Source organism: Pipistrellus hanaki, assembly GCF_964339955.1.
Source record: "Pipistrellus hanaki genome assembly, chromosome: X".
Taxonomy (NCBI): Eukaryota; Metazoa; Chordata; class Mammalia; order Chiroptera; family Vespertilionidae; genus Pipistrellus; species Pipistrellus hanaki.
Genome location: NC_140524.1, coordinates 13,659,793 through 13,687,345, shown reverse-complemented (window position 1 = coordinate 13,687,345; position 27,553 = coordinate 13,659,793). Strand labels below are relative to the sequence as shown.

Genomic DNA, 27,553 nt, shown 5'->3' with positions numbered 1-27,553 from the left:
TATTCAGATGAAATCCCTCTACTTTCTTGAATGAACCAAGAAAATCCAATGATCCTTATACAGTTTGTTTCATAGAAAGACAGACAAAAAGGGATCAGAAGCAATAATTAATAACCTTTTGCTTTTATTTTTCTTTTTTGAACCCACTGAATGTACCGATGAGTTCTTTCACATTTCTAAGGAAATCCTTTTCCAATGCCATATTATCTAGTTTGGGATCACAGAGTAGGATGGAAGGTGTCTCAATTTGCATTACACAATAGCAAAACTCTTGAACTGGATAGTACAAATACATGTACGGTCAATGCCATTCACAAACAGATACTGAAGCTTATGAAATCTTTGATGGAAAGGAACAACATTTGAAAATTTCTACACAAAACGAGGATAAATTTCTAAATCCAAATTTACTAAAGCCCTTATTCCTCCAACTTTCCCTGGGCCTCACTACTTAGAATGTTGACTATCCTCTTAAACACAGTGAAGAATTGGCCTCACATCATGTCAGATGTGGGTCTGAAATATGCCTTGGGGAAACTTGGCTCAGGCGTCATCTTCCTCATCACTCAGAGCCTCTTGAAATAGGGATGGGACAGAACCGGGATTCCTTCTATAATCCCTGAGAAAAAACTTGAGGACTTTCAACTTGGTGGTCTCAGCGTGAGCCCTGGGACCCCACAGGAACTCATAGCGTGCAGGATCACTGTTAGGCACCTGCCGGTACTCTACGTACTTTTCCTGCACCCAAACTTTGGTGAGGAGCTCCCTGGGCTCCCCATAGATCCAATGCTCTTTCCCATCACGCACACCCATGATATTCAGTGTTTCCCAAACATTTTCCTCAGGGGCACAGTCGCCCTCTGCAAGGATCAATCTCAGGAGCATGACCAGAAGGCCAGTGTTGGGCATGGACTGCCCATGGGACACCATCCCATCATATGTGAGCCCCAGAGTGGTGACCAGGACATAGGTAAGGTTGATGTGGTCCACTTCCTTCACATCAATGCCAAAGAGGAACTGCATGCACTCAGAGGCTAGGCTGAAGATCACAGGGAAGTGGTCCTGATAGTTTTTTATGACTCTACTCAGCATTTCTGCCTTAGTAGTTGGCTGCTTTGCACGATACTTCAGGAGTAAAAACTCCACCAGTTCAGTCATCTTCAAATATATGGCATCATGAAGCGCTGACTTAGCATCTCCAGAGTCCTCTCTGCTGCTTGTCTCCTGTTCATCTTGGCTGCTGAAGCCCTCATCTTCAGATTGGCTACAAGCAGGGGCTGCCATGGCAGGGGCACAGAGTCAGGAACCCAGAGGGCTCTGGGGAGGACTTGGTGTCTCAGCAGCACACACCTGCTCTAGGCTGTGTGGGAACAAGGCAGAGAGGGACAAAGATAAGGAGGCAGACATGACCAAGTCCTTATCCCCAAACAGCTGCACCTCAAACAGGCTTTGATTCTCCCTTGAGTCTTCCTTGAGATTAGAGCTCACTTTCTAACCAAGAGTTCATGATGACTCATGTTGGATGTCAACCAGACTATGGGCAGGAGATGGGCCATGGGGAACACCCAACTGGATAAAGAGAGGGAACCCGAGGACCTTGCTGGCATGGTTCAGTGGTTAGAGGATCAGAGGGTTTAATTCCTACTCAAGAGCACATATATGGGGTTGCAGATTCAATTCCTGCCCCAGGCTCGGGTGCTTGTGGGAGACAACCAATCGATGTGTCTCTCTCACATTGATGTTTCTCTCTCTTTCTCTACCCACTCTCTTCCACTCTCTAAAATCAATTATGGAAAGTATCACCACGCCTGTGAGGATGAAAAAAGAAGAGGGGCAATGTGAATATCCTAGCTGAGAAACATACTCTCAGTGGCTCTGAAAATGGAGACTTTAAGGGCTATTCTATAAGGTGCTCTTAGATCTCACAGGGGTCTCTCCTCCTGGGCAACCTTTCCCCTAAGATCCTGAAGGTGGAAGTAAAAAGATTCCTCAGGATGAAGCTAGCACATTTGGAGATATTGGGTCTGACAGTGGTCCTGTAGGGTGGGGTGGTATAAAGTCTATTTATGGGGGAAGGATCCTCCTGTGCCCACTCAGGGCCTGCTTCTCCCACACCAGCCCCTGATTTCCTGAGATCACACTCTTACAAGAACACATACCCCTGAAACTTGAGAAGTGAGACGTCCCCATATTTGGAAGCACCTGTATATATTAAACCCTCTGGTGGGCAGGCTGATCCTCTAACCACTGAACCATGCCAGCAAAGTCCTCGGGTTCCCTCTCTTTATCGTTTTTGTTAAGGGACAAGAATGTGTGGCCATAACCTATGGGTTCCACATGTCCTGGTGTGAAGGGTTCCCTCAGTCCTCACCATGGCCTCTGCTGGAGCCTGGCTTCCTGCATCATCTAGCCTGAGTCCAGATTATCAGACCAAGGCCCTAGCCTTTCTGGGTCCATGGAGGTGAAAATGGAAAGAGGCCCAGCCTGAAAGCCCTGCACCAGGTCTCTAGGGCTGACAATAGGCAAAGACAAGATTTTTTTTAGGGAACCCCATTTCATTCTGGAGATTGGGCTACACTCCCTCCACCTTTAGGGATCTCACCTTGACTCTTGGCAGGACGTAGGACTCTGCTCTCAGTTGAACATGAGAACTTCCTCAAAAGACCTGATGTACTCTCAGAACAAGGTCCTCACCTCCATAAAAGACTACAGAGTAAAGTGAGGAAGCTTCATATCTGTGCCCCAAATCACTCCAAGCCCTGTCAACATCACAAAAGTCTGGCAACAGAGACAGGGCTCTCTATCCTGTTTGGGTTCCCCAGTACCCCTGTAGAGTATTCACTTTTACTCCTGCCAGGACCTGCCCTTCTTCCAGGTCCTCCTCTTGGAACTCTTGATCTTTCCTACCAAAACCTCTCCAATTTGATGACTCCCCACTTTCCTGCCCATGATAGAAAAGAGCATGCCACTTAAAGCCAACATGTTTCTTTTAGGTCTGAGAACAGAGGACATTTGGACTTTGTGTCATCCTTCCCTTTCTGAAAAGACTGTGCACATTAAGGTTTCACAAAGGGTCAGCACATTGTCATATGGGAGATCATGAAATACTTCTCTCCATTGACCTCACACTTTTCTTAGACCCAGGTCCTTACAGATCAAGGCCTCTCATATATCCCGAGTGAAGTCTGGGGATATTGCATCAGGCCACAAAGCCAGGGGATAGAGCCAGGCTCCCATCAGGGGACTGAAAAATTCCTTGGAGTGTTTAACCCTTCCTCTCATACTCACTTTGTTTCCAGGTATAGTTTGGACTATGACTCTACAAACCTCAACTTGCTGCTTTCTGACCTGTCCTTGACTCCAGAGTTCTCTGAAGTGGTGGGGGCTGGTGGTTCCTAGGAAATAGTACTCAGCCAGACAACCCAGCCTCCAGGACCCAGGGTGCTGACAGCAGAGGCAAATCTGGATTCTGTGGGAACCCCCCTATCCCCTTTACGGTAATAACTTAATTATGTGCAAGATTGGGCCTCTTTCTTCTATGGGCCTATAGCCAGCCTCCCTGATGTGGCCCTCACCTCTCTCAGGCTTCCCAGGTAAAAGTCAGTGAACATTATTCATGTAAAGCATTCATGGTGCCTACCAGGGCTAAAGCAAGAACATGCTTTTGTGGGCCTCTAGTTGGGATTCCTGGATCCACTCAGTCCTCCATCCAGGTCCTCATCTTAACTCTGGCAGGCTCTGGGTCCTCCCTCTGCATCCCTGAGGCCCTATTTGTTACAATAAAACCCAGAGTTTCATGGGCCCAGATGTGAAGTCATGAAATACCACTTGGCTCTGTGAAGCATCTCTACCCTATGCTCTGAGGACCTGAATCCCTACACTTTTTAAAAATTTTGATCTTTATTGTTGAAAGTATTGTAGATGGGAGAGTCAAGATGGCAGCTGGCAGGATGGCAGTGAGGGAAAGAGTGTGAATGAGGGAGGGAGATAAAGAGGGAGGGAACAAAAGGGGAGAGTGTGGATGTGTGTAATGTGTGTGTGAGAGTGAGGGACAGTTAGATCCTGCCGGAGTCTCGGGTGCTTATAGACCAGGCTATAATAGACGGGGGCCACTGCTACCCCTGCAAGCACTCCTGGGGTGGCTAGCTTTAGCACAGAAATGACACCATCTTGAAGGGGAGAGCTGTTGTGACTAGGACCCCAGCCTTACCACCACCTAGACTGGCATCAGACACTATACAGGTCCCTACAGCAACTCCAGCCAAAGCCTTGTTACCTCATCTTCAGACCCACAGATACTGGGACTCCAGTCTTCCTAGTCACAGGATCCTGTGAGCCATGGAGTGTCCCCCCTTTCTGCCAAGCCCACCACTCAGCCACAGACCCTACCCAGCTATCCAATGCCAGGGCACTCTGGTGAGTCTTGCAATGTGAAACTCTCCCGCCAATCCCACTGCTTCAGAAACAGGCCCCACATGACTCAGTACATGGACTCCTCAGTGAGAGCAGAAATGGGGAGAAAAAGAAACAACCCCCAAAGGAAAGAAAAGGAGGAATAGCTATAAAATGAATTAAATGAAATGGCAGCATGCAATATTACAGAAAAATAATTCAGAGTAAGGGTCATACAATTCGTAAACCAGCTGGATGAGAAAGCAAACAACCTATGTAAGAATCAAGAGAAAATGAAGAATGATATGGCTACAATAAAAAAAAAAAAAAAAAACAAGGGAAGGTTTCAATAGTAGAATAGAAGAAGGTGAGAACTGAATTAAAGAGTTAGAAGACGGCATAAAAATACACCCAATCTGAACAGCAATTGGAGAAAATATTAAAAATCAGGAGGAGAGCCTACGGGGTCTTTGGGACAACACGAAATGAATTAACATAAATATACTAGGGGTACCAAAAGGACAAGGAGATGAGTAAGGATTAGAAAACCTATTTGAAGAAATAATGACAGAAAACTTCCCTAATTTGGGGAAGAAAAAAAGTAACACAAGCACAGAGAATCCTATACAAGATGAAACCAAAATACATACACCAAGACACATTGTAATGATAATGGCAAACATTAACGACAGAGAATCTTAAAGTCTACAAGGGATCTCCCATTGGATTATCAAATGATTTCTCAACAGAAACACATCAGGCCTGAAGGGAATGGAATGAAGTATACAATTTGAGGAAAACCAAGGGACTGAATACAAGAATATTCTATCCAGCAACAGTATCATTCACAATTGAAGGGGAAATCAGGAGCTTTTCAGAAAAAAAAAAAGGCTAAGGGAGTTTATCACTACCAAGTCAGTCAAGAAGCAATGCATGCTAAAGGGACTGTTGTAAAAAGAATAAATAGAAAAGGAAGAAGGGACACAGGCATAAAGAATAAACATGGGTCAAGACCATACTGTTGGAGATTAAAAATGGTGACAGAGTAAGTGGATGCTGCACAAACATGCCTCCAGGAGCAAACTGATATCACAACTAAAATACAGAAAAACTTCCAGAATAATCAAAGAAAACTTGCAGCAGAGAACCCTGATACCTGAGGACCGAAAGCAGAGATCACATAGAGACTGGTAGGAGGGGCATAGGTGTGAAAGGGCTGGCAGGGAACCCACAGACAGCAACTGAAGTCCCAGAGAGATATCTCAGCTGTGGGGGGTTACCACTGAGAACTCTGGGATCTAATCCCCAAGCTGGGTTCACTCAGAGAACTGAGGTGGGTACCCACATATCATCTGGCTGTGAAAAACAGCAAGGCACTATTTTCCAGGGAGAGATGGCTGAAAATTTCAGCACCCTCTTAAGGGGGCAGTTCACAAAATTCCCTGTGGAGCCACCCACCTTGTGTTCCTGCAAAGGAAGGGTGAACTGCACTGGAGCTGTGAGGGCAGGAACCAGAACTGGGGACTCAGGATATATATCCCAAGAAAACAGAAACACCAATTAGAAAGGATATATGCACCCCTATGTTCATAGTAGCACAATTTACAATAGCTTAAGATTTAGAAACAGCCTAAGTGCCCATCAGCAGATGAGTGGATTAAAAAACGGTGGTATATTTACACAATGGAATACTACCCTGCTGTAAAAAAATAACCCTTATCATTCACAACAGCATGGACAGACCTGGAGAGCATTAAGCTAAGCAAAATAAGCTAGTCCGAGAATGATAAATATCACATGACCTCACTCATTTGTGGAATATAATGAACAACATAAACCAATGAATCAAAATAGAGCCAGAGGAAAAAATATTTTAGAATAGCAGTAATCCTGTCATTTTCAGATTTTTAATATTTCCTACAACTTTTGTGATATTATACTATGTTAGTACAGTTTTGATATTATTATATTTAAAATCTTTTTTCTTGAAATGTTCTCATTGCATGTAATATTATTTTATTTAAAATCATTTTTGTTGAAATATTAATGTTTATTGTATGTAACATTATATTTAAAATCGTTTTTCTTGGGGGAAAGAAAAAGAATAAAAATGTCTACAAAGAAGTACCTGTCTACATATATATAAAAGTCTAAGTGACCTTTTTACTGATCACTATGATGTGGACTGACCACTAGGGGGCACATGCTCAACACAGGAGATGCCCTTTGGTGTTCAGTGAGCTCCCACAGTTTGAACATGGCTCAGCTGACCAATGGGCACCAGATGCTGGGCTCATGGTTGATGAGTACAGCTGTTGTGGCATGAGCCTCTCCCTCAGACACTCCCACTTCCCCCCCCTCCCCCATCAGGATCAAGATTGGGACCAGCATTGGGACTGACTGGGTGTGAGCCCACAGCTGCTTCTCAGTAATGGGCACACTAATATTACCCTAGGATGAGCACACGGAGACTGCAATGGAGCGGTAGCGAGCCTACCAAGTGGTGACAGCAGCAGGTCCATCAGGGCCTGGATGAGCAGGAGTGGCTTGACACCCAGCCTGGGGTTGGCCTCCTCCATGGCTGCCTGCCACTTTGGCACTATTACATCCTCAGGGTATGTTGGACTGCCGGTTTCAGCCCGATCCCTGCAGGCCAGGCTGAGAGACCCAACCAATGCATAAATCTGTGCAATGGGCCTCTAGTCAATAATAACTTTAAATGTAAATTGATTAAATGCTCCAATCAAAAGACAATGAGTGGCTGAATGGATAAGAAAACATGACCAATATAGATGCAGTCTACAAGAGACTCACCTCAGAACAAGGGACTCACACAGACTGAAAGTGAAGGGATGGAAAAATATTTTTCAGGCAAATGGAAATGGAAAAATAAGCTGGAGTAGCAATTCTTATATCTGACTAAATAAAGTTCAAAATGAAGACCATAACAAGAGATAAGGAAGGCCACTTCATAATACTAAAGGGATAAGTACAACAAGAGGATATAATTCTGATAAACATATATGCACCCAATGCAGCAGTATCCAAATAAAACAAAACTTCTAGAAGATATCATGGGAGAGATGGACAGTAATACAATCATAGTAAGGGACCTTAATACCCCATTGGAATAAATCCTCTAGACAAAAAAATCAGCAAAGAAACAGCAGTCCTAAATAACTCCCTGTATCAGATGAACTTAATTGATATTTTCAGAACATTTCACCCCAAAGCTATGGAATATACATTCTTCTCAAGTGCACATGGGACATTTTTGAAGATAGACCACATATTAGGACACAGGTAAACTCTCTTCAAATTCAAAAAGATTGAAATCATATCAAGCATTTCCTCAGATCACAATGGCATAATATTATAAATCAACTACAATAAAAAACAATGAAAAAAATCAAACACTTGGAAACTAAATAGCATGTTATTAAATAACTAGAGGTGCGGCGCATGGGATTCATGCACTGGTGGGGGGTGTGGCCTGCAGGGATCAGCCTGCTGTGGGAGCATTGCTAATCCTGGTCATCCAAGCTGCTGTGGGCCTGCCCTCTGAGTGGCTGCTCCCTGGTCCAGCATCTTTTGTGGAGCCTAACACTCACCTCTTCGGTGGACTGGTTGGGGCCAGGTCCTGAGACAATAGCATTGAGAGGCAGCAGAATGGGCCTCAGTTACGCAGCAGCCACAAACCCGCCTCCCAGCCTCTGGGGCCAGCTCTGCAAGCCCAGCAGCGGCTCTGTGTAGCCTCCTGGTGTCTGGAGGAGGCAGCAGGGAGTGAGGAGGAGGAGGAGCCTGGGGCAAGGAGGCTATAATTGCTGCCCGGGTTCCTGCCCATAGGCCCAGGGTTTACAACAGGAGAAGCCACTCATCCTGATCAGCCGAGCATAGTGCACTGACTACCAGGAGGCAGCTTCTGCATGGAGCATCTGCCCCGTGATGGTCAATTGGGCATCACAGAAACTGGTCAACCAGTCCTTCTGGTCATTCCAGTGTTTGGATGCTGAGCTTTTATTATATCAGATGATTGGGATAAAAAGGAAATAAAAAACATCCTAGAAACAAATGACAATGAAAACACAATGATCTAAAATCTATGGGACTCAGTGAAAGCAGTCCTGAGAAGAAAGTTTATAGCATTATAGGACTACCTAAAAAAAATAATAATAATAAATAAAACATAATAAAAATAGTTAATTATCTAACTATGCAACATAAATAATTATAAAGAGAACAACAAGAAAAGCCTAGAGTGAGCAGAAGGAATGAAATAATAAAGATTAGAGTGGAAATAAATGACATAAAAAACAAATAAAAAAATACAAAAGATCAATGAAACCAAGAGCTGGTTCTTTGAAAGAATAAACAAGATTGATAAACCCCTAACCATGCTCACCAAGAAGCAAAGAGGGATGATCCAAATAAACAAAATCATAAATCAAAGAGGCAAAATAACAATAGTCCCCACAGAAATACAAAGGATTTTTAAAAATACTATGAACAACTCTATGCCAACAAACTGGTCAACCTAGAAGAAATGGACATATTACTATAAAAATATGACCTTCTAAAACTCAATCAGAAATCATAAAAAAGTGAATAGCTATGGATAACTATGGAGGAAATCAAAGTAGTAATAAAAAAAACTTCCATCAAACAAAAGCCCTGGGCCAGACGGCTTTACAAGGGAGTTCTACCAAACATTCAAAGAACTAAAACCTATCCTCTTCAGATTATTGCAAAGAATTCAAGAGAAAAGAACTATCAAGCTCTTTCTATGAAACCAGAATTACCCTAATCCCAAAACCAGATAAAGACATTACAAAGAATCAGAGAGGCCAATATCTGTGATGAACATAGATGCTAAAATCCTCAACAAAATTCTGGCAAATCAGATCCCACATTACGTTAGAAAGATCATACACCATGACCAAGTGGGATTTATTCTGGGGATGCAAGGCTGGTAGAATATCCACAAATCATTAAACATGATACATCACATAAATGAATTGAAAGACAAAAATCACATAATCATATCAACTGGTGCAGAAAAAAGCATTTGACAAAATCCAACACCCTTTTTTGATAAAAACTCCCAAGAAAATGGGAATAGAGGGATTATACCTCAACATAATAAAAGTCTCATATGCAAACCTACAGCCAACATCATACTCAATGGGAAAAAACTAAAACCATTTCCCCTAAGAATAGGAATAAGACAGAGATGCCCACTCTCACCACTCCTATTTAAAAGATTGTACATAGAAGTCTGGAAGTGCTAGCTATAGTGATCAGACGAGAGGACAAAAATTAAAGGCATCTAAATTGGAAAATAAGAAGTAAAATTGCCATTATTCACAGATGACAAGATATTGTACATAGAAAACCTGAAAGCCTACATCAAAAAACTACTAGGCCTAAAACAAAAAAAAAAAAACCACTAGACTTAATAAATGAATTTGGCAATGTACTAGGATACAAAATTAACACCCAGAAATCTATGGCTTTTTTATACACCAATATAGATAGATTGAACTCACAGAAAGAGAAGCTAAAAAAAAAATCCCATTTTCCATTGCAACAACAAAAAAAATTAAGATACCTAATTAAAAAATTAAGGAATAAACTTAACTAAGGACAGAAAAGACCTGTACTTAGAAATCTACAGGACATTGAAAAAAGAGATAGAGGAACACATAAACAAATGGAATAACATCCCGTGTTCATAGATTGGTAGAATCAACATCATTAAAATGTGCATACTACCCAAAGCAATTTATAGATTCAATGTAATCCTCATTAAAATACCAACAACATCCTAGCTATTGTAGATTGTGCTGCTATGAACATAGGGGTGCATATATCTTTTTTGATTGGTGTTACCAGTTTCTTAGGATATCCTAGGAGTGGGACTATTGGGTCAAATGGTAGTTCCATTTAGGATTTGGAAACAGCCTAGGTGTGCATCAGCAGATGATTGCATAAAAAAACTATGGTACATCCACTCAATGAAATGCTACGCTGCCATAAAAAAGAAGGAATTCTTATCATTTGCAGCGACCTGGATGGAATTGGAGAACATTATGCTAAGTGAAATAAGCCAGTCAATGAAAGAAAAACACCACATGATCTCACTCATTTATGGATAATAAGGAACATTATAAACTGATGAACAAAAAGATAGATACAGAGACAATAAAGAAACAAACAGACTGTCAAATTACAGCGGGGAGGGTAGGGAGCTATGGGGGCGATAAGAGATCAACCGAAGGACTTGTATGCATGCATATAAACATAACCAACGGAGGAAAAACTATGGGGAGGGAGGGCATATTTGGGAAAGGGGGGTGGGGATTGGTAAGGTATGTACACATATAATATCTTAATAAAAAATAAATTAAAAAATAAAAATGAAAATTCAAAAAAAAAATACCAACAACATATTTCACAGACCTAGAATCAACTCTCCAAAAATTCATATGGAATAAAAAAAAAAAACCTTGAATAGTCATAGAAATTCAGAGAAAGAAGAACAAAGTTGGAGGGATCACAATACCAGATATTAAGCTATATTTCAAAAGCCACTGTTCTCAAAAGTGCCTGGTACTGGCACAATAACAGACATATAGACCAATGGAAAAGAATAAAGAACTCAGAAATCAACCTAAGCCATTGTGCTCAATTAATATTTGACAAAGGAGGCAAGAGCATACAATGGAGTCAAGGCAGTCTCGTCAATAAATGGTGTTGGGAAAATTAGACAGATGCATGCAAAAAATTGAGACTAGACCAAATTATAGCACACACAAAAATAAACTCAAAATGGATGGGAAATCATAAAAATCTTAGAAGAATCCATAGGCAGCATAATATCAGACATACGTCGTAGCAATATCTTTACTGATATAGCTCCTAAGGCAATGGAAACTAAGAAGAAAATAAACAAATGGGACTATATCAAAATAAAAAGCTTTTGCACAGCAAAATAAATAATCTACAAAACAAGAAGAAAGCCCACTGCATGGGAGAACATATTTGTCAATATTATATCTGGTAAGGGCCTAATGTCCAAAATGTATAGGTAACTCATACATCTTAACAGAAGGAAGATAAACAATCCAATTAAAAAATGGGCAAAGGACCTAAATAGACACTTTTTGAAAGAGGACATAAAGAAAGCTGAGAGATATATGAAACAGTGCTCAAAGTCACTAATCATCTGAGAGATGCAACTCAAAACGACAATGGTGTACCATCTCACATCTATCAGAATGTCTATCATCAACAAACCAACAAATGACCAGTACTGGTAAGGATGTGGAGAAAAAGGAATCATTGTGCACTGCTGGTGGGAATGCAGACTGGCGCAGCCACTGTGGAGAACAGTATGGGGTTTCCTCAAATAATTAAAAATGAAGCTCCCATTTGATTCAATAATTCCACTTCTAGGACTATATCCCAAGAAATCAGAAACACCAGTCAGAAAGGATATATGCACACCTATGTTCATAGCAGCAAAATTTATAATAGTTAAGATTTGGAAACAGCCTAAATGTCCAACAGATGAGTGGATTTAAAAATGGTGGTACATCTACACAATGGAATACTACTCTGCTGTGAAAAAAAGAAATAACTCTTACCATTTGCAACAGCATGGATGGATCTGGAGAGCATTAGGCTAAGTGAACTATGCCAGTCAGAGAAAGCAAAATATCAGTGGAATATAATCAACAGCATAAACTGATGAACAAAAATAGATCCAGAGACAGAGAAGCATCCAACAGATGGTCAAACCTCAGAGAGAAAGTAGGACAGGGTGGGGGTGGAGGGATAAGAGATCAACCAGAGGACTTATTTATATGCATGCATATAATCATAACAATGGATACAGACACTAGGGGGGTGTGGGCATGTGCTGGGTGGGTGGTGGGAGTGGCCTGGGAGAAGTCAATGGGGTAAAAGGAGACACATGTAATACTTTAAACCAGCTGTCTCCAACTGGTGGTCCAGGGATCACTGCTGGTCCATGAGGTCTAAAAGGCTGGTGACCACTGGTTTAAGGAAACCTTTGGAAGAGTGATTGCCAACTGGTAGTCCACCGACCACTGGTGGTAAGATCCAAAAGGTTGGCAACTGCTGCTTTAAACAATCTATCTTATCTAATAATAGAGAAACATGTAAATTGACCTTACCTTTGCTATGCTCACAGCCAATCAGAGTATGCAAATTAACCCAACAAAGATGGAGGTTAATTTGCATATGCTGCAGGGCGGGCATCACCATGGCCAGCTCCTAGGGGTTCGGGTCCATCTGGGTGAGGAAGGCCAGTGCCAGACACCACCCACAAGGTACCAGTCCATCGGGCCAGGGAGGGGGATGGGGTGGGCAGCACCAGATGTCACCTGAGGGGTCCGGGTCCATTGCAGGCCCCAGGAGGGGCAGCAACCTGCCTAGCCACACCTGCGGGGGCCTAGGAACATCGAAGCCCTGGGAGGGAGTAGCTGGGCTGGCCTAGACACTCCTGTGAGGCCCCGGGAACATAGCTGCCCAGGGAGGCATGACTGGGACCCTGGGAATATCACAGGCATGGGGTTGCTGAGATCCAGACCAGGCTTCTGGCCACAGAGTCACAGCTTTGTGAAGACCAAGGGCAGGGATCTGCCTAACTGCAGAGAGAGAGAGGTTCTGCAGTGGCCCCAAGACGTGGGTGGGCCAGGCCAGGGATCAAGGGGCATGGAAGGAAGCTGGGGGGAGGGGCAAGGACCTGCATCTCTGAGGCAGGGGTTAAGGGGTGGTGCCACCTCAGTGGAGGATACTGCACTGTAGGGCACTGGACTGACTGACTTGATTCAGAGAAGTTCACAGTGCTAACCTGCCTAGGCCTCGCCCAAGTGGCCTTCGCACTTCAGAGGCGGCAACTCCTGATCCCTCCTTGACCCAAAAACAAGCTCACGCCTGTATGCCCCACAGCAGAGCATGCTTTGGCGGTGAGTGCAAAGCCTTCCACCTGCTCCAGAGACCCCGGGAGGGGGGGCGGCAGTAAAGAATGGGGGCAGGGGACTGAGGAGAGGAAAGAATGTGGAGTGTCTGCAATGAAAAGGTGCTTAAGAGGCTCGAAAGTTTGTTCTGTTTGCCCAGTGGCTGCCACTTAGGAAAGGCAGAGAGCATGGCTCTGAGGGTTCCCTGTACACTGAGTCAAGTTCCACAGCCAACTGGAATTGGCCTCAGTGTCCTGGTCTGTAAAATGGATTAAGAGAGTCCCAGCGCCTTCACTGAGCCTTGATCGCCAATTGAGATACTATATAAGGAAAATGAGGAAAGAAGTGATAAAAAAAATAAAAGGTGAAAAACACCAAAGAAAGACTGAAAGGAACCTGTAAACCCATTGTCACTTAAATAGGGAATATAGTCAATAATGTTGTAATGATGGTGTGATGCCAGGTGGGTACTGGAAATATTGGGGAACACTTTGTAAAGTATATGATTCTCTAACCACTATTCTGCAACTAATATAAAGCCCTAAACCAATACAAAATAAAATTGAATGTAAAGAAATGAAAATTGGAGTGAAATTTTTATAAATGTTTATAAATTTCAAAATTTAAATAAATAAAGGGGCAGAATAAAAAATAGTGTTTTTCATTTTACCACTTTATTGTCTTTTCAGTACATGAAAAAGACAGTTGTCTTTATATGGTGCTTTTATACTTTTTAAAGTCTTTATCTCATTTTAATTTCAGGGCAACTTAAATACAAGATAATTATTCCCTCTACTATTCAAAGAAAGGAAAGCTTGGTGTCTGGTCCCAATGATTCAATTGTCAAGCCCTTATTGTAAAGCAGGGTTAGTAAAATTTTCTGTGAAGGGTCATATCTATACTAATAAAAGCCTTGGGGGTGATCAGGTAATCAGGTAAGAGTAGTTGGGGGCAATAAGGCCAGCAGAGGAGCAGTTAGGGAGCAATCAGGCAGGCAGGTGAGCGGTTAGAAACCAGTGGTCCCAGATTGTGAGAGGGATATCTGACTTCAGGTTTAGGCTCAATCCCACAGGGGTGGGACACCCCATTGAGGGGTCCCAGATTGGAGAGGGCACAGGCTGGGCTGAGGGACACCCTCCCCAGAGCACGAATTTAGTGCACTGGGCCTCTAGTATGTATATAAAAGCCCAGCAACTGTTATAGTAGAATGACCAGTGGCTATGACATGCACTGTGGCAGCCAGCCAGCCTGACCCATTCCCCAATCAGCCCTGATCAGCCCTCAACACCCCTAAATCACTGCCTAACTCCCTGATACATGTACATTTAGTGAAACCACAAGAAAATAATTATCAGTCCCTTCTGTCTCTGACCAGAGTCTCCAGAGGGCTCTGCTAATAATGCAGCCAAGGTATAGAATTCTCCTTCCATGGCCCACAGCCCCAGGGGACCTTCCAAGTTAGTAAAAAAGGCTACCCAAGCATTAAAGGGACGGTGGCCCTTTGCTGGGGAATGTAGAGAGTCTAGGTGTGAAATTTGTGAAATTGTGTTGCCTTGAAGATTAGGTGAGTTTTCAATCTCTCTTTAAAATGGGCAGCGAAGAGAACCCGCAGGCTGCCAGGAGCAACAGCGAAGGGTAGGCACATTCAAAAACAGAAAAACTTTTAAACAGACATGAAGATCATATTGGGATACTGAGGGCACAGACCTGGGAAGAAAACAAAAATCATTAGAAGTCCATCATTCATCTTAATACACATTTGCAAACAACACATAAACAACTTCATCTCACGGCATGTGAAATGCAAAACAGTTCTGTTGTGGGCTTTCTTTTGGCCATCCTTAAGGTATAATTAGATCCTGCTGGGAGAAAGCTATAGCTTCCAGCATTAGATCACACAGCTGGCCAGACCCTACCCATGCATGAATTTGTGTACCAGGCCTGTAGTAAAGAATAAAAAGTAGTATTACAGATATCCTTTTTGTTTGTTTGTTTTTCCCCAATTTCACCCTTTACCCAGCACCTGCCCCTCCAAGTCCTTCATCATTGTGTAGTCTGTATCCATGGGCTATAATATTGTATGATATCACTCATATGTGGAATCTAATGAACAAATACACCGATGAACAAAATAGATCCAGAGATACAGAAGCATGGCTGTACACTTTTTATCAAGTTCCCAATTTTGCTCAGACTTGCATGCTGAAGTCAGGGGATACCACAAAAGGTCACTCTCCCTGGAGCATTCCAGGGCTGAGAGCAGGGATGGGCTTTTATGGTGTTCCCTACATTGCAGGGACCAGGGTGCCCTCAATGCTCCCTTAGCTTACCTGTGGTGCGGCTCCTTACACCAAACTCAAGATTGTTAAACCTGGATGTGGAAGTCAGGTGACCTGTGGTGACCCCGCCCTCTCATCCTCCCAGGACTGAGTATTCTGGTGTCCAGGGTCCCCTACTTCTTCCTCAGTACCCTCAACTTGACAGCAGTTAGACCTGGGGTCCCCCTTTCTGCTGTCTGAAGCCCTGTTCCTTCTACCAAACCCCCAGTGTCTCTCAGACCGAATGCAGAACTAACAAAGCTCAATGTGTGAGGTCACCCCTCCCCCACCCTGAGAGGCCTGTCCGATGGACACTGTTCTGGAGTCCAGGGACCCAAATCTTCCTCAGTGTCCTCAACTCTTCATCAGCAGGACCTGGGGTCCCCCCCTCTTCTGCCTGAAGCCCTGCTCCTTCTACCAACTCCCTCCCTTCTGCCCCCCTCCCCCTCCCCCCCATGTATTTCAGACCAAAAGCAGAAATCACAGAACACAATGAGTGATGTCACCCCTCCCCCTCTCTGGGAGGCCTGCCGGATGGACACTGTTCTGAGATCCAGGGCCCCCAATCTCCCTCAGGGTCCTCAACTCTTCATCAGCAAGACCTGGGGTGCCCCCTCTTCTGCGTGAAGTCCAGCTCCTTCTACCAAACCCCCAGTGTCTCTCAGTCTGAATGGAGAAATCATAAAGCACAATGTGTGAGGTCACCCCTCCCCTACCTTGGGAGGCCTGCCCGGTGGACACTGTTGTGGGGTCCAGGGCTCCTAATCTCCCTCAGGGTCCCCACACTGACTCTGGGCAGGTTCCTGACACTCTCTGCCCACTGTATGAGAGGACATATTTGGCAATGATAGATCTGATAAACGGTTAATATCCATAATATATAAGGAATTCATACAAGTTAACAAAAGGAAGACAATCCAATTTAAAAAAGCGTATGACCTAAAGAGACACTTCTCCAAAGAGATGGACGAGAGACATGAAAAAATGCTCAAAGTCACTAATCATCCCAGAGATGCAAATCAAAACAACAATGAGGTACCATCTCACACCTATCAGAATGGCTACCATCAACAAATCAACAAATGACAAGAGCTGGTGAGGATGTAGAGAAAAGGAAACCCTTGTTCACTGCTGGTGGGAGTGCAGACTGGTGCAACCATTATGAAAAACAGTATAGAGTTGCCTCAAAAAATTAAATATGACCCAGTGATCCCACTTCTAGGAATATATCCTAAGAAACCCGAATTACCAAGCAGGAAGAATGTATGCACCTCTATATTCATAAAAGCACAATTTACAATAGCTAAGATCTAGAAACAGACCAAGTGCCCATCAGTAGATGAGTGGATTAAAAAAAAACACAAAAAACTGGTACATTTATGCCATGGAATATTATGCAGTCATAAAAAAGAATAATATCTTACCCTTTGAGACAGCATGGAGGGTCCTGGAGATATTATGTTAAGTGAAATAAGTCAGAGAAAGACAAGTATCACATGATTGCATTCATATGTGGAATCTGAGTAATAAAATAAACTGATAAACTGAATGGATCCAGAGACTCAAAGCATACAACAGTATGGGAATCTCAGAGGGAAGGCAGGGGAGAGTGGGTGGGTGGAAGGTAATCAACCAAAGACCTTGTATACATATACCGTTAAGCATAACCCATGGACACAGACAATAGATTGCTAAAGGCCTGTGGTGGGGGGGGCAGGGGGGGGGCTGGAGGGTGTCAGTGGGGAAAGGGGGAATATGTAATACTTCAACAATAAAGCATTATTGAAAAAAAAAAAAGAACTCACTTAAGGAACAATACTTTGGTAGGCAACTGAAGGGAGCTGGTTGTTTAACTAGAAACACTTAGGGGCCTACCTTTGAAAATCCACCCACTCTTAGCCTCTAGGGCCATGTCCTCCAAGAATAGACTGATTCTTGAATGAATGCTTGTAAACCTGTTTAGAAGCACAAAGGCCATGAACTGAACCTGAATCTAGACTTAGGGGCCCCACTAAGGATAAAGTATTTTCTTCCCCAATGCCTCTGGCTTCCCTTTCAGAACAAAGTATTGACCCTCAGAGAGGACAATAATACCACTTAGTGGCAGAGTTGGGAAAAGGACCTAGGATCTGTGCAGGTGGAGCCTTTCCCTAGTTCCACTTTATTTCTCAATACAGAGTGATTATTAAGACCAAAGTTGTCCACAACAACTACAGAACATGGATCACCAAAAACACTATAGTATCCTTTACTCTATGGTGAAGATGTCTTGAATTTTGCTTTTGTGCCATCCCACACCCAGACTCTCATCTATGTTCAACTACATATTTACAATTATCTTCATATCAACTTCCTTCAGTCACAGCTAGCTAAACAGGTTAGAATTTAACTTGGTAGTGAGCTGTGTAAAGTATGGTCTATGAAAAGTATTGAATCCAGGATCAAACAAAATTATTAAATGTTCCTATCTTTAAGGCTATGGAAGGAGAGGAAAACACAGGTAGACTTCTGGCAAGAAGAACAGGGCTGGCATGAGAGTGCGTCAATGAATGTTTTGTTTCCACAGAACTGAATGTATACCTAACCCCCAAATCAGTAATGAAAAGGGAAAGTACCAAAGTAGATCCAATTTGCAAGTGGGAGGCCTGAAATCTTAGAAAGCCAAAGTCCACCCACCTCACTGGGCATAGGGGAGGCCTCAAGGGAGTCTGAATCTGAGGGTCTGGGGAGGGTGATTTGAGAAGACTAATGCAGGTTTCCCAAAGTGAACCCATCTTGGGTAGTAAGAAGAGTTCCTATGTGGAAGACATAGAAACTAAAGCCAATGCCATTGTGACCTGAGAATGGTGAGATTTGGGGGCAAGCCAAGCTCAAGAGGGGGCTCCATAGGACACCAGAGGGTGCGGCTGTCCATTCCCACTATAACCCCATGTTTAATGTCTTCTCTCAGGTGCTTTGGGTAGCACTGAGGTTGAGGAAAGAGAGGAACATTCCCACCTATGCTGGAGCACAGCCCTATTCTAGGGACAACTCGACCCAGAGCTAAGAAAATAAGATTCTCTTTTGGGCTCATCTTAGCAGGACTTACTAACCAATAGGCACAGTTGGAAGAGACCAAAGCAGGAAGCTTGTGAGGGGTGCATTGAAGAGGGGGGCTACCTACTGAGACTAGGCGAACCACCATTTTCTGGGAGGAACAGTCCCCCAGGGGCCCATCTGACCCAGGCAGTATTGGAGGTTGCCCAAGTTAGGACTAACCAGGACCTGGCCCTTGAGCAACAAAGAGGCCACCAACTGTCCCCCCTCCTCTCTGTAGGGATGGAGGTAGAGATAGGATTGGGACCTTTCAACACACATCCAGTGAACTAGCAACAAGAAACAATCTTTCTGGAAGCAGATGAGCACATTTTCTATTAATCTGACTCTTATATTTTGTACTATTTGAAAAGAGAGAAGATGGGGGCTCTAAAGATATCCACTCCCCCACACTTGGCCAGAGCCCACTCTCCAGAGCAGCCATAAGTCACCTTTGTGACATCACATGACTTAAGCTGCTGGTTGCCCCACGACCGAGACTCTAGAATTTTGAGGACAGTATATATAGGGCATCGCTGCTGTGACCACAGGCATTTCTGACCCCACTTTTGAAGTGATAGGATCCATAGTGCCAAATGCTTGTTGATGTAGAGCATCAACATGGCTAGTCAGAGTACCTATGAGATGCAGGAAGCCAGGCTGGCTCCATCAGAGGATGGGCAGCCACCAATACTGGTCCAATATGATACATCCCCAGACCCCCATGTGGGTCCCAGAGAGGCTTTGGAGAGGCACAGTAACCAAGAAAAGAGCCAAGATCCAAGCCCACAAGACAACCCTCAACCACAGGCCCCAAACCAAAGGGCCACCAATGTGGAGGGAAACAACATTCTTTATGGACTGTCCTTCCCAAGAAAGCTTTGGAGGATAGTGGAGGAGGATGCCTTCCAGTCTGTGCACTGGAATGAAGACGGAGACACCGTGATCATCAAGGCAAACCTTTTCCAGAGGGAGATTCTCTGCCGAAGGGGCGAGGAGCAAATATTTGAATTGAACAGCCTGAAGAGTTTTATCCGCTTGCTGAACCTCCATGGTTTCAGCAAAATACATCCTGGTGATTCTTCAGTTTGCTCTCCAAGGAATAAGATAATGGTAAAGTAGAAAGTCCTCCCATTTCCCATGTTCCCTGTTACTCAAACATCTTCCTAGAGGACCCAGAAGAATGATATACTGAAAAGGCTTCATTTCAGGGCCTAAACCTTTTTCACATGATACAGTATCAAAAGATGAGAAAGTATAGATTTTTATTTGAAACTATAACCCCCTTAGAGATAACCTGCAGGGATGAGTAGACTCTGAGAGGCCAGTTAATGTCAAATAGATATCTTTTCTCCACAAATGACTAAATTAGTTAATTTTGTTTCAGGTCTACCAAAACAGAAATTTCCAGAGAGACAAGCCTTGGCACCTCCTAAACATTAAGGCAAAAGGCAATCAAATGGCTCGAGTTTGTTCAGGTACCAGTGCCAGCCCTGCAAAGAGAAAGAAGATGGCCCCCACAAGACGCTCTCCAAGACTACACCAGGAGGACAGCAAAAAAGAAGCTGAACAAAAGGCTCAGGAGACAGATAAGAATGAATGGGGATCCATTGCCACCCAGGCATTCGAGTTCTCCGCTCCTCAGCCCCTGAACAGTGCCAGGGAGGTCCAGTGTCCAAGTGCAGCCAGTGGTTCAAGTGGGGAGGACACTTCTGGTAATTTCATGTTTGTGCCCACGGCTACTGCCGGAACCGATGACACAGGGGATCTGTTCCCCACCCTCCCAAATAAACCACCACAAGGTTCAGTGATGTCTTTATACAACATATGCTATTCAGTTCTGATAGCTGAACTTTTAGACTTGGCTCCACCTGAGGACCCTGACCAGGCCGAGGAGGAAGACCATGAGGGCTCCTCAGATAACAAGTATACACTCTGTGAGCAGTTCAAGGACAATACAGTCCCATAATATCACAGGCTTTGTAACCACAAATCCATTTCTGCTATAATATAGAAAGGCAAAACTACATGTTACAAAATAAACAATCCAATGAGAATTGTGAGTCCGTGTTCTTCTGTTTCCATGCCACACACCTCGTCAGATGAGCCTGAGGATGATAGAAATCCTGGCCTGATAGGCTTTTGTCCCTGTTGTCCTCTTTCATTTCACACACTCAACCAAGGATCTGGCTGGGGGGTCCTGAGGCAAACCCAGGAAGACCTGGTCCCCTGAGCCTTGCCTACTGAACAGGAGACAGAACTGCCTGACTCCTGACCTTGGGGGAATCACCTTACATTAGTCATGCATCCTGAAACAGGAGGGTCTTTACTCCCAGGTCCCCCTATGATGCCAGGAAGTTTCTGATCAGCATCTGAGTGTCTCTAGCCCAAGTTCCACGGGCCTTCCAGAGAGGTACACCTAGAATTCAGGCCACCCCATCTGCTAAGTGGTGTACAACAGAGCCAGTCTGGTTTAAAAGATGGGCCATTCCAGTCAATGCCTGGGAGATAGCCCATCATCCTCACAACTAACAACCATTAGTAACCCTGCTAGAAGGGATCCAAATAAATTAAAGATTGCCCACATTGGAAAACAAAAACTCTACCCATCACTTTTCCATCAGAGCTGTATTTCAGATCTGTCCTTGGGTCCCGAGGTAGCTATGTGACATGTGTAACACAAGCCCTCGTGAGCCAAGGGACACTTACAGCAGACCAGTCACTTGCCAGGAGAGACAGGTGCTTTCTTTCAAAGTCTGATGTCCCTTCCACCATGAATGAAGCCATGCCTTGGCTGGTCACCCTCCGGCAACCATTCAGTGCCCGCTCCCAGACCTCCCACAGGGTCCCTGGGTGCTGCTGAAGTGTTCTTTGAGTTTGACCAGAACAAAGAGACTGGAATCCCAAACAATAACCAGCTCTGCTAAAACATTTTTCTCTGTAAAACCCAGTAATGAGCAGGACCAAAAAGAGTGATAGCACCAAGATATGTCCTGGCAGCTTTCCCTTTTCCCTACTGTCAGACAGAGTGCTTGAGACAGGCAATGAGCCCACAGAGGCATCTCACAAGGACAGTCACCTACATTTGAGCACAGAAATGTGTGTATGTGAACAACAGATGGTGGGTAGTGCTCTCTATGGTGATGCCAATTCAGTTGAACCTGACTTCTATGTCTATGGGCCTTTGAGGGTGATGATTCATCTGGATTCTCAGTAACCTTCCTGTGGAATCCCCCTGCCCCTAGGGGATCAGGAGCTGTGGGATGCCTACCTGGAAGATAGCCTTCCCCGCTTTCTTGGGTATGCACTCCAGTAACCACCTGGGGCTTGAACATGCAATCGGGTACTTCTGCTTCAGGTTGGTCAGGACAGCCTGCTGTTCCAGTTCTACAACCTCCTCAGGAGCCAAATTTTGGGGGCATGCAAAGTTTCCCCAATGTCAGGGAGCCCTGTGCACCATGAGAGAAGCACTAAGATATTTTCTCTTCAATAAACCAAAGGCTTCCTGTGAGAGGAAAGGGTTCTTCAACGTTATGCCCACGAGAGGCCAAGCTGATTTCACCAAAGGGACACGGAGTGAGCTGGGGCCCTCTGGCTGAGCACTTCCAATGTGTCAAACACTGTTTAGGGAATTCTCGGTGAGGCCAAGGGGGAGAGGGAAAAGAAGAGGACAGAGCCTGGTCCACTAACAGGCAGGTTCCAGCCTGACTGCTGTGGGCAGCACACACAGGTCAGAAGAGCCCTGACTGCTGTGGGGAACCCACCAGCATTCAGGTCCCAAGCCCTTCACTAGGTGAAAGGAGCTGGTGTGGGATCTCAACCACTGAGGGGTGAGCAAATGGGCCCAGGATGTCACAGACAGTGGGGGTGGGGCAGTGGGGGTGGGGCAGGTGTGTGAAGGTAGGCAGACAGCCTGAGTCTGGAGGCCACACTATATCCTCTGTGTGCTGTGCAGCTTCCCCTGGTCTGTCACACACACACACACACACACACACACACACACACACACGTGCATCATGAGAGAAGCACATGTATGTACATGCATAAACACATGTGAGCACACAGGCAACAGCACATGCAGACTTGGACCTGCCTCTGCCCCTCACCAATGTGAACTGAGCCCAGTGTGGACAGAAGGGTTCACCCAGGTCATAGGAATTCGGCCCACGGAACCCCAGCCTGGGCCCCATGCTGCCCCTTTGAAGGTGTGCTGCTTACAGAAGCCACAGCCTCACCACCACAGGTTTAAAAGAAAACAAGCCCCAAACGGTCCTGGGGGTACTCTTGGAGGGGTGTGAGCTGCGCTCAGGGTGTCATGCCTTGCCAGTGATCACTCCTCACCCATACTTCTCCCTTCCCAGAGCAGGGCCTGAATCTGCCTGGGGTTCCACCACAGCCTCTCCAACAGCAGCTCCCACCAGAGGGCGTCTTCCCAGTCCCTGTGAGCAATTGAGTGGCGATGGTACAGTTCCCCTGGCTGCTCACTAGGGTTGCCAAATGCAGAATCTTCACAGCATTTAAGACAAAACCTGCATAAGGCTGCAGGAAGGAGAATTCCATCTCCCTAGAGATCCGTGGGCCCCACGTGGCCTGGGGAAACCCACAAGTGTGACTGTCCATAAGCATCGTGCATCAGCCCTCCATGTTCATAGTCTGTGGGCTGACCTCTCCGCAATGTCCCCTGGGGCCCTGGAACCCCACTGACAGGGGTGGTAGCAGAACAGAGAGTGTTGGCTCCTTCTTCCTTTCCCCATGCAGTCAGCGGCCAGGCCCAATGGAAAGGGGTGGCAATGCAGATGCCTCGTCCATCAGATGAGTGTTGGGGGACTCAAGGAAGAAGGTGGAGACAGGTAAAGAGAGGCATTCAGCACAGGATGTGGTCAGTTCCACAAAGGAGGTCACTGAGGCCAGGGGAGCACGGAGGAGGGAGAAATGGTGTTTTGCCTTCACACAGTGGGAGTGGGTTCTAGTCCAGCGCAGACCCTCCTGGGCTTTGCTTCTTCTCTTCACCCCGCCCCCACCCACCCCAGCACAGTAAGTTAACATCATCCTTTCATCCCAACACCAGAGAGGTCCCTAAGAATCCTTGTCCTTCTCCCAGGACTCCTGATTGTAAATTCTTATAATCCAACCTCAGCTGGGAACTTGGTCCCTCGGCCCCTTTGGGAGCCACCCTCCTCCATCCCCTGGCTGCACCACTGCCATCTGCTGTCAGCAGGCACTCCTGGCCCCACTGCAGCCTAGAGAAAGGAATAACAGGAGCAGGAAGAATTGGCACTGGTACCCACACTCCATGCCCATATCAGGCCCTGGGGTGGGCATAATCCAGGGATCCTAGAATTCAATCCTCAAATAAGTGCTAGTCACCCCATTCTACATTTGAGAAGGTGGCACCTAGGGATGAAAAGATGGCCCACAATCTTGGGGCCCTGACTGCCTCACCCCTGTTCTTGCCTCCTTTCCTTGTCCTCCTCGTTGGAGGGCAGAGCTGTGCAATGGCAGGACCAGAAACACAGCCTGAAGATTCAGCCCAATCCTAGTACCTCTCAGAGCTCAGTCTCCACAGAGCTGTGAGTACCTGGCCCTTAACAGGATAGTCAGAACTGGTGGCTACAGATCATCATTGTAAGGCCTGGCCTCAGTACCGCACTCCACATGAGCACCCCCACTCAGCATGTCTCTCCCCTCCTGTCTTTAAAGGACATAAACCTGACGTCAGCTATTATGTCCTCATGTTTATGAAACACACCCACTCTCAAAGACAAGGCCGGGGAGACAAAAGCTGCCACTTGTTCACTCCCTTCCCAATCCAGTGTCCTGACAGTCCCTGTGCCCAGCTTCTCTGCATTCACTCCCTTTCTCTCTGGCAGGGTCTCCTATCCCTAATCTCTGGATCCCACCTCTTGCTCACCCCAGGACCTTATCCATAAAGAAAAGGACTTTAAAGAGGTAATCAAGTTTAAATGAGACCCACTTCCAATGACCTAAAGAGGGGATTTATAGATAGACATGCACACACGAATACCTTGTAAAGATGAAGGCTGAGACCTACAAGCAAGGAGTGCCAAATCTTGCCTGAAAACCACCAGAAGCTGGGGACAAGGATGGACAGATTCTCTCTCAGACCTCAATATAGGCAAACTGGGCCCACATTTCCATCTCTGACCTCCAGCCTCTGCAACAGTGAGACAATACATGTCTGTTGTTTAACCCACTGGAGCTCTGGTGCTTTCATGTGACCACCCCAGCAAATGACCACAGAGGCATAGCTCTTTCCCACACCTCTCCACAGGGTAGAAGATGGTTTCGCCATCCACAGCTCATCAAATACATTCTTTCATGTCTACATTGTCTTCTAGCCTATATTTTGCTGTCTGCATGGTATCCCACTGTGGTCCCCAAGACTGACTGACGTTCCCCTACTGTTGAAGAGTCACAGACTGCTTTGCGTTTTCTGCTACTATAAGGGACACTACCACAAACACTCATTAACTATCGACTTGTTAGGTGGAAGCCTGGGTCACATGCACTCACATCTGAGATGCAAATACACTTCAGCAAATGGTGTTCCACAGAAGTTCACCTTGTATGCCTTGCCAACACAGGCCAGGGTACCATTTCCTCATAGGCTTATCGGCTGTGAGCATCATCTATATGCTTAATGTTTGCCCAGTTGACAGGTGATAAAGGGTCTCTCTATTCATTGGATTTGGATTATTTATGTTCCCTTGTGGCCTGGCCATTTGTATTTGTTCTACTGGTGTTTATGCCTCATTTCCTCCATGGGGTTTTGGGCCCTTTTCTCATCAAAGCCACAAAATCACAAGGAGATCTGATCTGCATGGGAGAGCTGAGGCCCCTGTAGAGGCACGAAGGGGGCTGAGTGCCCTCCTGCCTCACAATGCAGAGTACCTGCTTTGTTGCCTGAGGAAGACACACTCTTCCACTTGCCTTTGCTTCTTCACCTGCACGAGGACAAGAGGGATAATGAGTCAAGGTCATTAGGGACAAGACAGCAATGTTGGTTAACATACCAAAACAGTCTTCTACTCAGCAGGAATTGGAAACCACCAGGACCAAGGAGGTTTCAACTGGTGGGAAACAGATGTGGCACCTTACTCAGGGTTTGGTTCTGCTAATCATAGCAGTGACTCTCTCCTGCCTTACCTGTTCAGGGACCACATGATGGCCCAGCCAGCTGCACACAAAACTATGTAATGTAAGTGGCTCATTATAGCCCAGCAGAGCCCCCTTTCCAGGAAAACTCCCCCTCCCATCACATCATCAAATGGGAAGGACTTGGGGATCCTACACTCTCATTCCCCTCAAAGTAATCCTGGGTAGGCCCACTGGGAGGGTTGTCATGGGCAACCAGCTAAGCAACACACTGCCTTGGGTCTGGCTGAGGTGGTGACAGCCTAAGGGCCAAGCACGAAGCAGGGAGGACAGACCTGTGAGTGTGGATTACTGCAGTCATTCCTGTGAGCAGATGCCCATACACACACACACACACACACACACACACACACACACACACACACGGATGATGGTGGGCAAGTGAAAGTAGCCAGAGGAAGACACAGAAAAATGTGGCCTGAGCTGGGGAAGGAGTGCTTCCATCTACACAGCAAACCACAACCCTGGAGCACTATCTTTCAGAGGGCCCAGCAGGCCTCAGCTGAACTGAGCATCCCCACTCCTTTCTGGAGACAGGTCTTCTGGCCCCACTGGCCACGGAGGTGGCTAAGCTCTAGGTTGACCCAGCTGAGGCCACCACACAGGACAGTCCTCCCCCTCCCCAAAGCCCAGGGAGACAGCCAGTGCGGAGAAGAGCCCTCCCAGGACCTGATGAGGAGAGGATTCTGGGACTCTGACACCACAGAGCAGCAGGCCAGCATCCTGGCTTCTCCTCAGCTGCTCCAGGACTGTTAACAGGTGACTGTTGACACCCACTGGCGTGGGTGATCTACCCTGCACTGGCTGAGACAAAAACCCCTTTTTCTTGCTGGATTACAAAGGCACATAGACACATACATCCTTAAGTAGCAGGCCAGGACACAGCAGCACTCCATGACGTAGCAGCACACGTGCCGGGATTCTGCAGACACTTAGCTGGCGCGCAGGTAAGCAGTCGGGTAGAGACTTAGACACACATGCAGACCACGGTTGCTAGGAGACATTGTTGGACTCACCGGACACAGAGGCTCACAAGATGACCAGGACAGGTTGGGACCTCCTGACCAGTGGACAGTGGGCAGGGCTAGGCAAAAAGAAGGGCGGGGCTTGGGGTGAAGGCAGTGCTGGGGGAGGAGTATCTGGGTGCGACCATTGGAGAAAGCCAGGGGGAGTAACAGGGACCTGAATTGTGAGAAAGCAGGGGAGGAGCTGTGGAATGGGGTTGGTGGAGCTGTGGAAAAGCTGGTGGCGGATGATAAATGGGATGGTGGTGAGGGAGCTGTGGAAAAGCTGGTGGAGGAGGATCTGCGGGAGGGGGAGGAGGCAGCGGAGCTGTGGTCTGAATTGTGAGAAACCTGGGAGGATCTGTAGGAGTGGAGGAGGATCTGAGGGGCGAGGTAGAGGGAAGCTGGGGAGGCGGAGCTTAGAGGCAGTGAAGGCGGAGGAGGATAGGGGGGAGTTGGAGGACAGTGTCTGCCTGCAAATCAGTGACAAATAGCTCTGGGAGTAGATGGGAAGAACTGTGGCAGAGGCAGAACAAGGGGGAGATGATCTGTGGGAAAGAGCTACAGGAGTAGCTGGGGCAGAACTGTGAGAAAGCATGGGGTG

The 27,553-nt window shown here is 45.8% G+C and overlaps 3 protein-coding genes and 1 pseudogene across 6 annotated transcripts in view; 2 read left to right on the top strand and 2 right to left on the bottom strand.

The window, feature by feature from the left end:
- Positions 1 to 101: 101 nt before the first annotated feature.
- On the bottom strand, positions 102 to 27,089 carry LOC311615775 (melanoma-associated antigen 10-like). Of its 3 annotated transcripts, none has more exons than XM_084871216.1 (3): positions 26,962 to 27,089; positions 25,682 to 25,734; positions 102 to 1,360 (listed from the first exon to the last, which is right to left on the bottom strand). In XM_084871216.1, the coding sequence occupies exon 3, from the start codon at positions 1,282 to 1,284 to the stop codon at positions 544 to 546; it is 741 nt and encodes a 246-aa protein (XP_084727342.1). In that variant the 5' UTR covers positions 1,285 to 1,360; positions 25,682 to 25,734; positions 26,962 to 27,089; the 3' UTR covers positions 102 to 543. The 3 variants fall into 3 exon arrangements, with proteins under 3 accessions (XP_084727342.1, XP_084727343.1, XP_084727344.1); XM_084871217.1 differs by lacking the exon at positions 26,962 to 27,089 and adding an exon at positions 26,804 to 26,926 and having other exon boundaries at positions 109 to 1,360; XM_084871218.1 differs by lacking the exons at positions 25,682 to 25,734; positions 26,962 to 27,089 and adding an exon at positions 12,039 to 12,138 and having other exon boundaries at positions 109 to 1,360.
- Positions 14,220 to 27,553, top strand: part of LOC311615561 (histone-lysine N-methyltransferase SETMAR-like) — a gene marked incomplete at its 3' end in the record, with an annotated part of 55,963 nt that continues 42,629 nt past the window's right edge. Inside the window, exon 1 of the mRNA XM_084870905.1 lies at positions 14,220 to 14,258. The remainder of the gene's footprint in view (positions 14,259 to 27,553) is intronic.
- On the top strand, positions 19,391 to 20,738 carry LOC311615563 (heat shock transcription factor, X-linked member 3-like; the record flags this gene model as incomplete). Its single annotated transcript, XM_084870906.1, has 2 exons — positions 19,391 to 19,882; positions 20,157 to 20,738. The coding sequence occupies 2 exons, from the start codon at positions 19,391 to 19,393 to the stop codon at positions 20,736 to 20,738; spliced, it is 1,074 nt and encodes a 357-aa protein (XP_084727032.1).
- Positions 22,011 to 23,329, bottom strand: LOC311615562 (EOLA-like protein; annotated as a pseudogene). Its single transcript has 2 exons — positions 23,111 to 23,329; positions 22,011 to 22,218 (listed from the first exon to the last, which is right to left on the bottom strand). The product of its transcript is annotated as an EOLA-like protein (transcript).